This window comes from Vulpes vulpes, chromosome 4 (assembly GCF_048418805.1).
Source record: "Vulpes vulpes isolate BD-2025 chromosome 4, VulVul3, whole genome shotgun sequence".
In the NCBI taxonomy this organism is placed as follows: Eukaryota; Metazoa; Chordata; class Mammalia; order Carnivora; family Canidae; genus Vulpes; species Vulpes vulpes.
In genome coordinates this window covers 47,784,054-47,797,565 of record NC_132783.1, presented here as the reverse complement: position 1 = coordinate 47,797,565, position 13,512 = coordinate 47,784,054, and the positions used below count along the sequence as shown (strand labels likewise).

Here is a 13,512-nt window from a genome sequence, read left to right as displayed (position 1 = left end):
CACCAGCTCTCTCTTTGGGCTTTGAGCCATTTATGGATGCTCATATTGGGGAAATGCGAGCAGTGGGAGCTGTCCCACATTTCAGCCATTCACTCCTCCCAAAGCTCAAGGCTGGGTTCCAAATTGGCAGTGGAACCATGTTGTGATGTGGCTCTGAGCCGAATATAGAAGGTTTGAACAAGAGATTCAGTTGCTTGATTTTTTTTTTGTCGTCTTTTCCCACATATGACCCTTGCTCCTGATCACTATTGTTCATTTTAATACGCCTCAGTCTCCCTTCTTAGCTCAAAGGGATGTGGATAAATGATACTGAAGTGATGCCACCCCCGACTTACAGTTTTCTGACAAGTTTTATGGCTTCTGTGAAATGCAAAATGTTTGTTTCTTAAGTTGAATATATTCCAGAATTTCATACATGGTTAAAAAATACTTTTATTTCATGAAAATGTGAATTGAGGGTATTGGGTTGATAGTATAGTATTTGTAAATTCATAAAAAAGTAAATTGTTGGTATTCCTAACTAGAGAGTAGATTTGAATGGCACCTAGTAGGGCAGTGCTGGGAGGTGCTGGTGTTTGTAGAGGGGTGGGGGTCTCTCTTAAAAATGAGATGATGGCAGAGATTTTTTTCCAAGAAAAGAATTCTTAAAATATCAAGTAAATACATTCTGATGGTATCTGAGATATAAGCATTGAAATAGGTCTCTGTTTTCATAAACATAAATCCTTTATCATGACTGATGGATTTAATAACTACTTCTGTTTGTATCTATGGTGGCATTGTAGTTTCTATACATACCGTCAATTCATTTATATTTCTTGCTGTTCTTTTAGTATTGACATTTCCCAGAGTCAAAGAAAACAAATAGCCCTCAAAAAAGTTCTTTAGTCTTAAAAGAAGGTCATTCAATATCATTGAAAGTGGAATCTTACAAGCTTTTTCATGGTTTATGTTGAGGCACAATTACAGTTAGAATCTTAAAACATAGGGCAGCCCGGGTGGCTCAGTGGTTTAGCGCCACCTTCAGCCCAGGGCATGATCCTGGAGACCTGGGATCGCGTCCCACATCGGGATCCCTGCATAGAGCCTGCTTCTCCCTCTGCCTGTGTCTCTGCCTCTGTGTGTGTGTGTGTGTGTCTCTCATGAATAAATAAATAAAATCTTTAGAAAAAAAATAAAAAATAAAATGTTTTAAAAAAGTCTTAAAACATTTAATAACTTATGTTAATGAGATGGTTGGGCTCAAGGTTCTTTTTCTACATAAGAAATTTCAAACTAGTCATTTAAAATCAGTTGATTAATGAGTAGCTTAACTGAAATACTTCACCTTGAAAGTTTCATTAAAGATCCTCTTTACACAAGTCCCCTTTTCATGTCCGTGGACTTGGTTCAAAGGCATTTGCTCCCGTATTTAAATGGTGATGTGAGCAAGGTGTCATAACAAGACACTTCAGTGTGTTGCAACATTTCTAGCATTTTATCAAAGAAAACATTTCATTTTTCTTCTTTCTACAATCTCAAACAATCGTTCTTAGCAAGAGAAAAAAAAAAAAGCCTTGACAAAAGAAATAAGCTGCTTCATGACAGCGATGCACAGATGCCTGTGGCTTTGCGGTCCTCTCAGAGCTGCCGGAGAGACCTGGGGGGCTCTGGTGTGGCCGGGGCAGAGCGAATCCTCCGGCAGGTACTGGCCCTTGTGTGGGCAGCTGGGTCAGGCTCCTTTCTTAAGAAAATAATCCAGCGCAGGGTCCTCACCGCCCTTTGTTGTCCTCCCCACGAGGTGATCCGCTGAAGGCTCTGTGGTGACAGAACCAGTTTGTAACAGGCTTGTCTTTCACGGTCCTGTCTCAGGCTCGCTGGCAGGCTTGCCGGAAGCTCTGACAAGAGTGGCAGCAGAGAAGTCTCCGTGAAAGAAGGAGAGGCCAGAAACAGGCGGGTCACATTTACTGCTCTCCTGCGCAATGGGTTGGCTGGAAGAACTACACTGGCAGCTTCACATTTCCTTGCTCATTCTTCTGTCTATGCACACGAGGGGTAAGAAGATCAGTGCCCCGTGGTACCGTGCTGACAGGGGGCTGCGTTAATGTCAGGTTTCGTGGCTTTTATCACAGAAGGGAAAGTTCAGGGCAGAAGTGCAGTGGCTAAACAGTTCCAGTCCCCCTCCTCCAACTGCTCTGTAATTTTACTACTTTTTCAATTTGGTCAGAAGCTTTCTAGTTAGTATATGAGGATAATTTTAAAGGAATTCAAAGTTTCTGTTTTCTCTAGTAATTATGAATTAAATCCAATCTGGTTTGGAGCTTTGAATATGAAGTTGGCTGTCACCATACTGAGACAGTTTGTATGTGAGGAATTTACGAGAATCATTCTAATAAACTTTGTTTTGATCATTTGTATTTGAATACTGCTAGATTTTTATAGGTTAGCTAATTAACTTTGAAGTTCGTTGCAACTTTTATGCAGATGCCTTGAGTAAACCTCTAGTTTTATAATAGCAATAATTATAAATTGTGAATATGTCAGATGTTTATCCACATTTGAAACCAGGAGCCGGCTTAGTGATCATTTTGTCCAGAATGATTCCTATATCAAGTTGACTAAAGGATGGCAGTTTTCAAAAGTTACTTAAAACTTTTAAATAAAAGAGTGGTTGTAAAAGCAGGTAAACTAGTTCAAAATAGAGGAAAGATAACATAGTGAAACAACTTAGGAAGTGACTCTTAGTGATTTGCAATGAGGGAGCTGTTTGTTGGGAATAAGGAGAAAGCGGCTATATAAAATTAAACCAAGTGACAAAGGGAATATGTATGAGATGGAAATGCATTTATAGTTCAGCTTCATCTCCTTGAGAATGCATTTTATAGAACTAGTTTGGCAATACTATTTATTTGGGAAGTGTATGTTGTCAATTGGCATGTACTTTTGATTGGCATTTATAGGATTCATATTTTCATAATCCATATATTCCATGGCACTATTAAAATATTATATATTGTGTCTTGACTCTATGAAAAAAAAAAAAAGCTTTTAATTGCTGGCATGGATAAGGGTAACCAAAGGGAGTTTTATGTGCTGCTGTGAAGGAACAACAGGTAATTCATTTACTTGATTTGCTAATTTATTTTCCAAAAATTTTTATAATGATATGATACCTTCTAGAAGAGAATAGAAAAGCCTCAGGGAAACTTTCTTAAGAATGTTCTGGGAAGCTCAAAGAATGATACATGTGAGGTGAAATTCTTATTCCTCTCTTCATACTACTACTATTTCTTGATTGCCTGAAGCTAATTTTTCACTGTCTTTTCGGATTTTCCTTGAAAAATATGAATACCTGAATCCATTATTTGGTTTATGTCAATAAAAAGCAGAGGCCATATGTTTCACACCGAATTTTTGAATCATACATGGTAGGCTTAGAGTATACCTTAGAGTCTACCTTAAAGTAGTAGAACTGTCTCACTTTTCTGGAGAGAAGGTTGAAGTCCAGGGATATTCCTTGGCTACCTCTAGGTAACGTAGTCTTTTAAATGATCTGTCCAGGACTATTTTGTGTGTGTGTGTGTGTGTGTGTGTGTGTGTGTGTGTATTTCTTTCTACTGATTTATTCTATAGCAACATGGTTCAGAGTATTAAATCTGGACACGGGACGCCTGGGTGCTTAGCGATTGAGCATCTGCCTTCAGCTCAGGGCATGATCCTGGGGTCCTCAAGAAGTCCCCCATTAGGCTCCACACAGGGAGCCTGCTTCTCCCTCTGCCTGTGTCTCTGCCTCTCTCTCTCTTTGTGCCTCCCATGAATAAATAAATAAAATCTAAAAAACAAATCTGGACACAGAACATCTGTATTTGCATCTTAGCTCTACCACTTACTAGATGTAGATTCAAATGAGGTACCTTATTAGAACCTTGATTTTCTCAACTTTAAAATAGGGATAATAATAATACTTACCATAAGGTCGATTTGGTTTCTAAATGGGTAAGTACATGTAAAGCACTTAGAACAGTGTCTGTAATACGTAGTATTTCCTGAGCATTTGTTTTTATTTATATTATTATTGATAGTTGATGCAGGAATGGGGGACATCCAAGCTGGAAATGTACATTGAGACATGATTTAAAAAGATTATGTGATTAACATACTAAATCCTTCATGTGATTAACATACTAAATCCCAATGTATATTCCCAACTTTGTCACAAATGAACTTTTAAATTTTTTTAAAAGTATTTTCTCTACCTGTAACAGTTTCACAAAAAATAAGCCTTATGATTTTTATGATTTTGCCCCAATGAAGACAAAGTGCTACAGACAGGGACTATTAGTTTCATCAAGACTAAGAAACTTTGACTATCAAGGTTATTATTCATTGATGATTTGTAATGCTTTATGATCATTAATTCTGTATGTACTTCAGTGAGAATGATGATCACAAACAAAATACAGAAAAATGAAGAGGTCCAAATTCTTAAGTGAATGGCAAAGCCACGAGTATTTATTCTGAGACCTTAAATCCTTCTTAAAAGTAAATACATTTCAAATTTATTTTTAAGATTTTTTATTTATTTATCAATGGGAGACACAGAGAAGAGAGGGGGGCAGAGACACAGGCAGAGGGAGAAGCAGGCTCCATGCAGGGAGCCCAATGTGGGACTCGATCCCAGGTCTCCAGGATCACGCCATGGGCCGAAGGCAGGCACTAAACCGCTAAGCCACCCAGGGATCCCCAGTAAATATATTTCAAAATGACACCTTGAGACATTTGGAGAACCTGAGCATCTGGCAAATAAAAATATTTTGTTAATTAAACATATGGAAACCTAAAAGTTTTATATGGAAGGAATGTGTATAACACTCCAGTTCTACCGTAAATGGGACAAAGCTCTATAGAGTCACAGTAAGTGGAAAGGAGAATTCTTCTTACTTGGAACAGAATAGCTAGGGTGGCCTGTGCTGGGTGACTCACCAGCCTAAATCTTATCATTGCTTAAATCTTATCTTGAATGTTTTACTTGAGGAGACACAGGCTTACGAAAAAGAGAGACAAGGTAGTCTTGGTAGAAGATTTGAATTTCGTGTTTTTTATATTGGCACATTGTTACTGTTTCAGAAATGCTTTTTTTTTTTTTTTAAGTTGGAATCATGAAATGTAGAATTGCCTTTTTCTGAAAGTGAAAATATGACCTGTAGTGGTGAAAATCTGCAGTATTCAATTCTTGAAATGTTTCATTTTGAGGATTGAGCTATTTATGCTACCCTGCCCCTTTATTTTCAAAACATAGTAGAAAATCTCAGGCAGTCATAGTGAAGTAGTGCAATATGTAAACAGTATTAAAGTATCATTTTGATCACCACTGTTCTTCTTAAGTTCTGCCAAACGAATTTAGTGAGGTTATAAACGTGATCAGCTGACAGACCTAAAAACTAAAGGACTCTTTGTGTTTATTGTTCTAACACATTGGTGGCAACAGTGAGCCTTTTCTGACATGGATGGGCCTCATGTTCTGGCATTTAAAAGGGTGAGATTTTTATTTAGCTTCCTGTTAAGTATATATGTGAACATTTCTACAGTCCCCTTGCCCGCCCAGTAAAATCATAGTAATAGATTATTACGCCAATCAGATTAAAATAAAAATTGGCAGCCAACTTTTTGTCTTTAGGAGCAATTCTATGTCAATAATGAATTATAGAAAAAAAAAAAAGGTGAGATAGGAAATAGTAATCAGCTGTTTTTGAATACAAGAAAATCCCCAGACCTAATGAACAAAAACAAGTCCCAGTCTTCATGGCTCCTACAGTTTTATAGAACCCAGATTTTACATTCTGCTCTTCATTGCCAGGTCATATTCCGTAGGTTTCCTACTATAATATTTGTGTTTGATCATGTTGGCACTAATTTAAAATTTTAAAAAAATCTATGTTATTAAATATTTTAACTAAAATAAGGCAAATAAGGAATATAGTAACAGGAGGATAACAGGCATGGGCTGCAAATGTGTGGTTTCAAAATTAGAATGGTAATTTTGCTATAGGGCATCAATTTTTGGTAATATTTTTAAGTGAAAAATGATCCTTGTTACCATATGGCAAAATACAGTGAAAATCTGAACTGTTAGACCAACACAGCTGTTAAATGCATAAATGTGGTTCTGTGTTTAAAATGTTTTCTACTACAGCTATTATGTGGCACTTCCAACAATTAATCTCAGGCTATTAATCGGCAGTAACTGCAAGTTGTGGTGAACATCACAGATGTAAGAAATTTGATCTCTGTGGTAATTTACCTGGGAGGAAAGTGACTGAACTATAGTTCTCAACTTAAATTCTTCAGAGTATATTGGATAATAGACATTCGCACAACTGTTGAGAGCAAACTCAAATCATTTGGCTTTACCCTTGCTGTGGGAAGTTATATTCCATAATGGTGGCAACAGTATATGCAGGCTGTGTGTTTGTGTGTATCTGTGCATACATAATTTTTAATTTTGAAATTACAAATATGTGAAGGCTTCTGGAAGAATAATAGTATTAGATCAGAGTAATTCAAATTAGGGTGTTTTTGTTCTGTCTTTTTTTGGGGGGCGGGGGCTCTGGAAACCAATTGAATCTGAAATGACAGTTTTTTCCAAACTAACATTTTACAGATCTTTTATTGACTTAGAACTGCCAGGAACAAATTATGAGTATGTTTTTTGTCCCCTAATTTTCCAAATACATACCTTATTTTAGAATTCATACAGGACATGGAGAAAATCCTTAAAAAAGACAAAGTATATTGTCAATAAATTATAGAAAAACTATCTTAATCAGTTAAATTGCCTGTCGAGCTTTCTTTTGCGACATTTTAGGTTTAGATGACTCTTAGAGTCTTGATTATTATACTTTTTTCTGCCTGTAAAGTAGTTACTTTCTGGATTTTGTTTTTGTGAAAATGTTAATATTAAAGTCTCTAATGATGATTTTGTGACTGTGTACTCAGAATAACCTTGTTTTTAGACCCCACCATTTTTCTTTTAACATTGGAGAGGCTGTGGCTTTTGGATTAACTGATTTCTCTCTGCTTGATATCATCTCTCACATTTCTTAAGTAATTAATTAACTTTTCATATAAAACCACATTATTAGTATTGATAGTTTGGTCATAAAGAATGAAACCTTAAATAGAGAAAGAAGTTGAGTAGAGATACAGAGAAAAGCTGAAGAAAACATAGGCCTCACGTGACCCAGAGGCCAGGGAGGTCTAAACTTCTACTCCCGCTGTGTCTGTGAGGGGCCTCATGGACATTCCCTTCTTCATTCCTCTATGTGAGTCTCTTTCCTTTTTTCTGTTTAGAATTCTTTAATGGAGACTTCTTGCATTTAGGGTGAAATCCAGAACTTTAAGTTTCTGGTAAGGCATGGTTCAAGAGGCCCCAAACTCCTAACTCATCTCCTTAGTCATTGACCATCAGCTCCATGGATGAAAGCACTGTCGCAAATCATCCGAACTTTTTATCACCTTGGGTGTTTCACATACACTGTTTGGAGAGTTTGAGAAGTTCTTTGCTTCTCTACTCTGCTTATCTGTTTGCTTAAATGTCATTAAGTTTTCCTTAACAATCCAAATTAAATGAGAGCCCCTTGATATAATCCCTCATTGTGAGTTTTATTTTTCTTTTATAGTACATATCATTATACATGTCACTCTCCTGCTTAAAGTTCTGCTTCTTAGAGGAAAAAGCTATGCCCATTTTATTTTATTGCTTGGCATATAGAGAAGACTACCTCCCTAGCCATACTCATTAGTCTGCATTCCCTGTTATTTCAAGACCTTTTTTGCTTAGCTCTATAGATTTAATTGATAAATGTTTTGCTCTTATTTTGAATTTTTTTGGAGAGAGAATTTGATTGGCTGCTGACCCTTACAGTAGTCCTATGTAACCCAGCTGGGATGTGTATCATCACGCAATACCAACATGGCCACCCAACAACAGACACTGTGGGCAGGAGAAGTGTTTCTGGAAGAAGTTTTAGATCAGATTGACAATAAAAAAGCATCTAATATAGCTGCTATTTTCATTTGTAATAGTGACATGAATATTTCTCATATTCTTTTGTTTACAAATGAATTTCTCTTGGCTACTAAGTGAGTTATTAGCTGTATGTTTAGAAAAATTATAAGAAACACTTCAATAGTTTTATATGAACTTTGGTATCCAGGAAGTGTTACTACCAAAAGTAATGGTAATATTTCTGTAGTTTCTATAGAATTATTTTAGCAGTTAATGAAATGGTGTGAAAATTATTTTTTGCTTTATAAAAAAATACTATTGAAGATTCAAGATAGCAAGTTGGTGGCAAAAATAATATGTAAAACAAGTAGTGTAATCACATGGAAAGCTTGTTCTGTCAGATTGTTACATATTATTTTCACTCATTTATTGAAAAGGTAGCTGTAAACTTTATGTCTCCCAAAGAACCTCTTGTAAATTTTGCATTATGATCCCTAAACAGACCACAAGTTTTATGCCAGCAGTATACATTGTCCATTTGTTCAGATTCTGGGAATTTAATGTCTGAAACTATGCTTTTGAGCCCTTCTGGAGTCTAGAGGAAAATTGACGTACACATCTAATTCATGAGGTTTTTCAAACGTCACAAGTGCATGCAGAAGACTGGCTTCGGTTCATAGTTTTGTGGTTTATAATATACTGTAGTACCTAATGTCCCATATTCACCTTGGTATCTTCACAATTTTAATGGGAGGTTTACATATAAGGGAACACTGACTTACATCACTTTTGCATCATCTGTGGAACTTCTGTGGTATGGGAAATGCACTGATAAGATATCAGCCAAGTGTGAAGCAATTTAACATAACAAGAAATCTTACATTTTCTTTCTGGCCTTTTATGTTTTCCTTCAAATATAAGCTATGCCAAGGCCAGTAGCAGTGGAGCCTCAGAAAATCTGAGGCCAGGTTTGTTTTGCAAACTCTGTATGAAATTATCCTTCTGTCGCTGTGTTTATAGAAATATTCATGACCAAACTATGTCTTTACTAAAGCAGTTAGCTTTATTTTGAGTTTTCTCTAAAGGACAACGAAGACAATATTTTTCTCACATATGAAAAAATAGTAACGTGCCAATTATAACTGCCTATCATTTTAATGATTATGTACTTTCTTATGAGGCTAAATCCCAACCAAATGTTTGTCTTGGCTAGAGTTGAGATGCGCCATTGAGTATTGTTTTCACATTCCATTACAAAGTCTTTTTATGTTTCTATTTAAAAAAAAAAAAGGTCAGTGTCGTAAAAGTAATATACTGTATTTACTCATGAACCATTAGCTCATTTGAGTGAGGGAATGTGCAGCAGCTCATTGGGGGAATATTTGAGTGACTCTCTGAGTTTAATGTGGGCTCTGAAGCTATAGAGACCTGTGTAGTGATCTGGAAACAACAATGACAGAGCGTTCCAGGTGACATGGTAACAGAAGAAGGGTGGAGGCCACTTAATTGAGGCTGCTAAATAAATTGCCTTTTTACCTCCATGTATATACATAGCCACACACACATGTTTCTTATATGGATGTTTTCACAGGATTATTACAGTTTATTGCAATCAGAGATTTCACTAAATATTTCCTACTTAATTTCCCAAGTCCTGAGTTGAAAGCATGTCCAAATTGGGGAGTGGGTCTCAAGGAAAAGAAAGGATGCTCATGCTCAGTCATGTGTTTTCACAGATATGTAGCATTCTCTCAGTGGGCATTTCTGGAGATTGTGTTTGGCATGGATTTTATGAATATATACTAACGATTTATCCGTAACATGCATTTTAGTAGCTATTATGAATATTATTAATCTCCCCTACTTAACCTCTTGCATTGAAAAATATAACTTTCTTTTTTTGCTTCATAGACCTAATGACAAACATCTTGCAAATTAGATTTTCATATATTTCATCTCTTTCTTATGCTCAATTTAATCTATCAAAGCCACACATTGTAGAAGACATCTGGTATTGAGCTTAAGCAGCTGGGTTTCATTTGTAAAGGTTTTGAGCAAATTTTGGTGCTTGCCAACAATAATATAGCAGTTGCCCAGTGTGTTTTCTTTGTGGCAGCTTGGTGCAGTGGGGTAGAAGAGACCTGAATTCAGGATCAGGTGCTATTCAGCCTCTTTCTGGATTTCCGAATGCAGGTGTTTGGGTGAGCACTGGCTGAAGGCTTGTTAAGGAGGAATCAACCAGTGAGCAACATGCAGTCATCATTTGGGAAGCAAGGAGTCTGCAGTTTTCCTCACAGCATGGTTCACTGTATTTCCTGCATCAGAATCCCTAAGTCATTTTTAAACGCAGTTCCCTATACCCCATCCCAAATCTACTAAGCCAGCTATTTCAGAACTTAACCCAGAAAGCTGCAATTGATTAAGCTACCCCAAGGGGTTTGATACACACTGGATTGGAGTTAATAGATTTTAGTTCATTCTTTACCTGCACATAGAACCTCTAAAGTCCCTTTTCTGACCAAAAGAAGAATCTGTTTTATTAACATGATTTTAAAAAGAATGGTCAGAATCTGTTTCAAAAGTAGCCTAACCACTATCCAGTTTCGATATTTTTCATGAAATATTAAATTACTGACATTGTTTAATAAGCAGGTGTTCTAGCATTATTAAAATTTTGCTCCTAATGATGAAGAAGGGATAGTAAGTCTTCACTTAGAATGATCCAAGTATGAACTGAAGGGTTTCTGGGAGAGTGAAACAGAAATGAGAATCCCAAATTTCCTATTTCTTTCTCAGAAACATTAATTAACTTCTGTCTCCAAAAGAGTCACTGGACACCTACCTGATAGGTTCCTGGAAATCCTTTTAAAGTTTGGCTCTGTGAATTATCCCCAGAAAGCTCACCCTGTTGTTGCTTGGATGCTCCTGAGCCCTGTACCCATCTCGAACTAAATTCAACCTGTTATCTCCAGTGAAAATAGTTTATCTTCATGGCCATATAGTGGTTTGGAGACTATGCTGAACATAAACTAAGTCATAAGTCTCTTCTTTGCTTCTGCTGAAAAAGTTCCATACCAGAATTCTTAAAACCATAGTTTAGTATTCTTCTTTTGGTGGTTCTTAGTTCAGAATTGAGTTTTCCCGACAGACACTTTTGAGTTCCAGGGCAATATGGAAACAGCCAGGGAATGTGTGGTCGATGTGAGAATTGCCTCTTTTGGAAGCTAATAGGTAGTGACGGTCTGTTGTTAAAATGTCATTAACTGGAAATGTACTTTTTACCTTATCTTGCTTTGGAAATTAGCACTCAAGATAGACACTTTAGAGAGCTCCTGCCTTCTTTCAGGGACTTGATTTAAAATAAACACACACACACACACACACACACACACACACACACACACACACACACACCTAATGTTAGGCAAGCAGCACCCCAGCAAATACAAAATTGAAAGAAGGTAAGAGAAGGGGTGATCTAAATGCTGCAGATTGTCTCATTCCATGATCCATGTCATGCATGGGCTACATCTGCAGCTTTTTAAGGTTTCTGGAGGAAGCTCAGCAATGCAGCTGTCTCTAATGTACTGTGAACCTTGAAAAGGAATTTCCTTTCAAGTAAGAACGGAAGTAGTTTGTGTGTGGGATGGTGGAGCTGAAGGTTTCCTTTAACAGAAAATAAAGTGCCATTATATAAACAAACATCTGCATAACCTAAAGTAAACCCGGCAGAAATATATGATACAGGCACCTACATTTTAAAAAGGCCTAGTTAATTTTAACAATCTCCTTGTGTTTTCTCATTTTCACAAATGAGGGCAGTGAGGCACACAGTTGTGAGATTACTTATCTTTTTCTAGAGGCAGAACCAGAATTTGGGATTCCAGGTGTAGTTCTTGTTCTTTTGGGGATGATGTTTAAATTTGATTTAGGATTGCTATTCAGGCTGAATGTTTAGAAAGTTGAAACAAAGTCTTTGCCCCATGAACATTTTATTTAAGAAACAGATTCTAAAAACAGACACCACTGCCATCATGAATAAATATTTCAGTGTATGTATAAAATTCAGAACTGATAACCTCCACTTTGGTTTTCTTATTTACTCCAAGACATACTAGTATGTAAAAAGTACTCTATTTTCAGCCACAGGCTGTCCTAATTTACCGTTTATGGAACTGCAAATTATACATTTGTGTGCCACAGACCTTACCATCTGAGGTGAGAAGAAGACAAAGTTAGGAATGTATTTGAGTTGTTTTAGAAAAAAAGAAAAATTGCATCCTGCATTGAAAAATGGAGCATCCCTTTCATTTTCCTTTTCCCAAGATTTCCTGCAAATGTTAAGCTAGAGATTACTTGTAAAATATCCTGAGTAGCTATTAGTGCAAACAAGAAATGTGATCTGCAGCTTTACACCTTGAGAGTGAGTGCTAACACCTCTACAGATTTATTTCTTAATACTAAAATTACAAGGTTATATTGTTCCTTTCCATTGTAGGATGTCATTTGTACAGGGATCCTTTAGATTTACACATTTGGTTTTATGTTTTTGGGCAGTTGTAGAATGTTTTAGAGTAATTGATGAACTGTCTTTACCAGGTAAAATTTCTGTATTGTTTATCCTAAATTTTCTACCTCTCCATTGATTATTCCTTCAGTATTATGAATCCAGACTGCGTTTTTGTTTTGTTTTGTTTTGTTTTGTTTTTTTGCAATTGGAATGAGAATATTTGGTCATTTGTCCTGTGGCTTTGTTTTGATTCTTGTATTTGCTTCTTAAGGGGTTTTAAAGATCTACTGAGGATTTCCTATCACCCATTTGTACTTTCAAGATACTTGAGCAAAATTACGTTCCAAAAGTTCTATAATGTTTGTTCTTAGTCTAAATTCTTTGTTTCTTATTCCTGTGGTTTTCAGTGAATATTACCTTATTATATACAAAATAATCAGAAGTGCTTAGGGGTAAAGACAGTGGCATTCTTATCGTTATCTTAAATACTAATAATCTAATAGACAATCACGTACTTCATTTGTGATTTTATTTAATTTATTTTTAAAAAAATTTTAATTTATTCATGAGACACACACACACACAGAAAGAGAGGGAGAGAGAGAGGCACAGAGACACAGGCAGAGGGAGAAGCAGGCTCCATGCAGGGAGCCTGAAGTGGGACTCGATTCCGGGTCTCCAGGATCAGGCCTTGGGCTGAAGGCGGCGCTAAACTGCTGAGCCACCCAGGCTGCCCTATTTGTGATTTTATGATACACAAATCCAAAAATACAGATGTCAGCATTCTTATTGTTTAATTTGTGAATGTCTGCATTTGTAGATGTTAAACACAGAACAAAGTAGAAGGAATTCTTGCTCTTCTAGATATGAAAACTTGCTATGGTTCTACAGTTTTAGGGCTATAGTAATTAAGATAGTGTGGTATGGCCTAGGGTCAACATAGCTGATGCAACATAACAAGAGAGTCACGCATCTAAGGAAATGACGTATGTCAAAAGGCACATGGGAGGTCAAT

General features: G+C 36.5%; 1 protein-coding gene across 11 annotated transcripts in view; it reads left to right on the top strand.

Annotated features, from left to right (window-relative positions):
* Positions 1-13,512, top strand: part of BMPR1B (bone morphogenetic protein receptor type 1B) — a 399,506-nt gene that overhangs the window by 284,776 nt on the left and 101,218 nt on the right. The window contains exon 3 of one of the 11 annotated variants that reach the window (XM_072755607.1): positions 1,852-2,034. The exons of 9 other annotated variants lie outside the window; for them this stretch is intronic. In XM_072755607.1, the coding sequence (XP_072611708.1) occupies positions 1,962-2,034 (73 nt within the window). In that variant the 5' untranslated portion in view covers positions 1,852-1,961. Of the gene's footprint in view, positions 1-1,851; positions 2,035-13,512 lie in introns of those variants that run through there. One more of the 11 variants, XM_026015623.2, reaches the window with a different exon arrangement.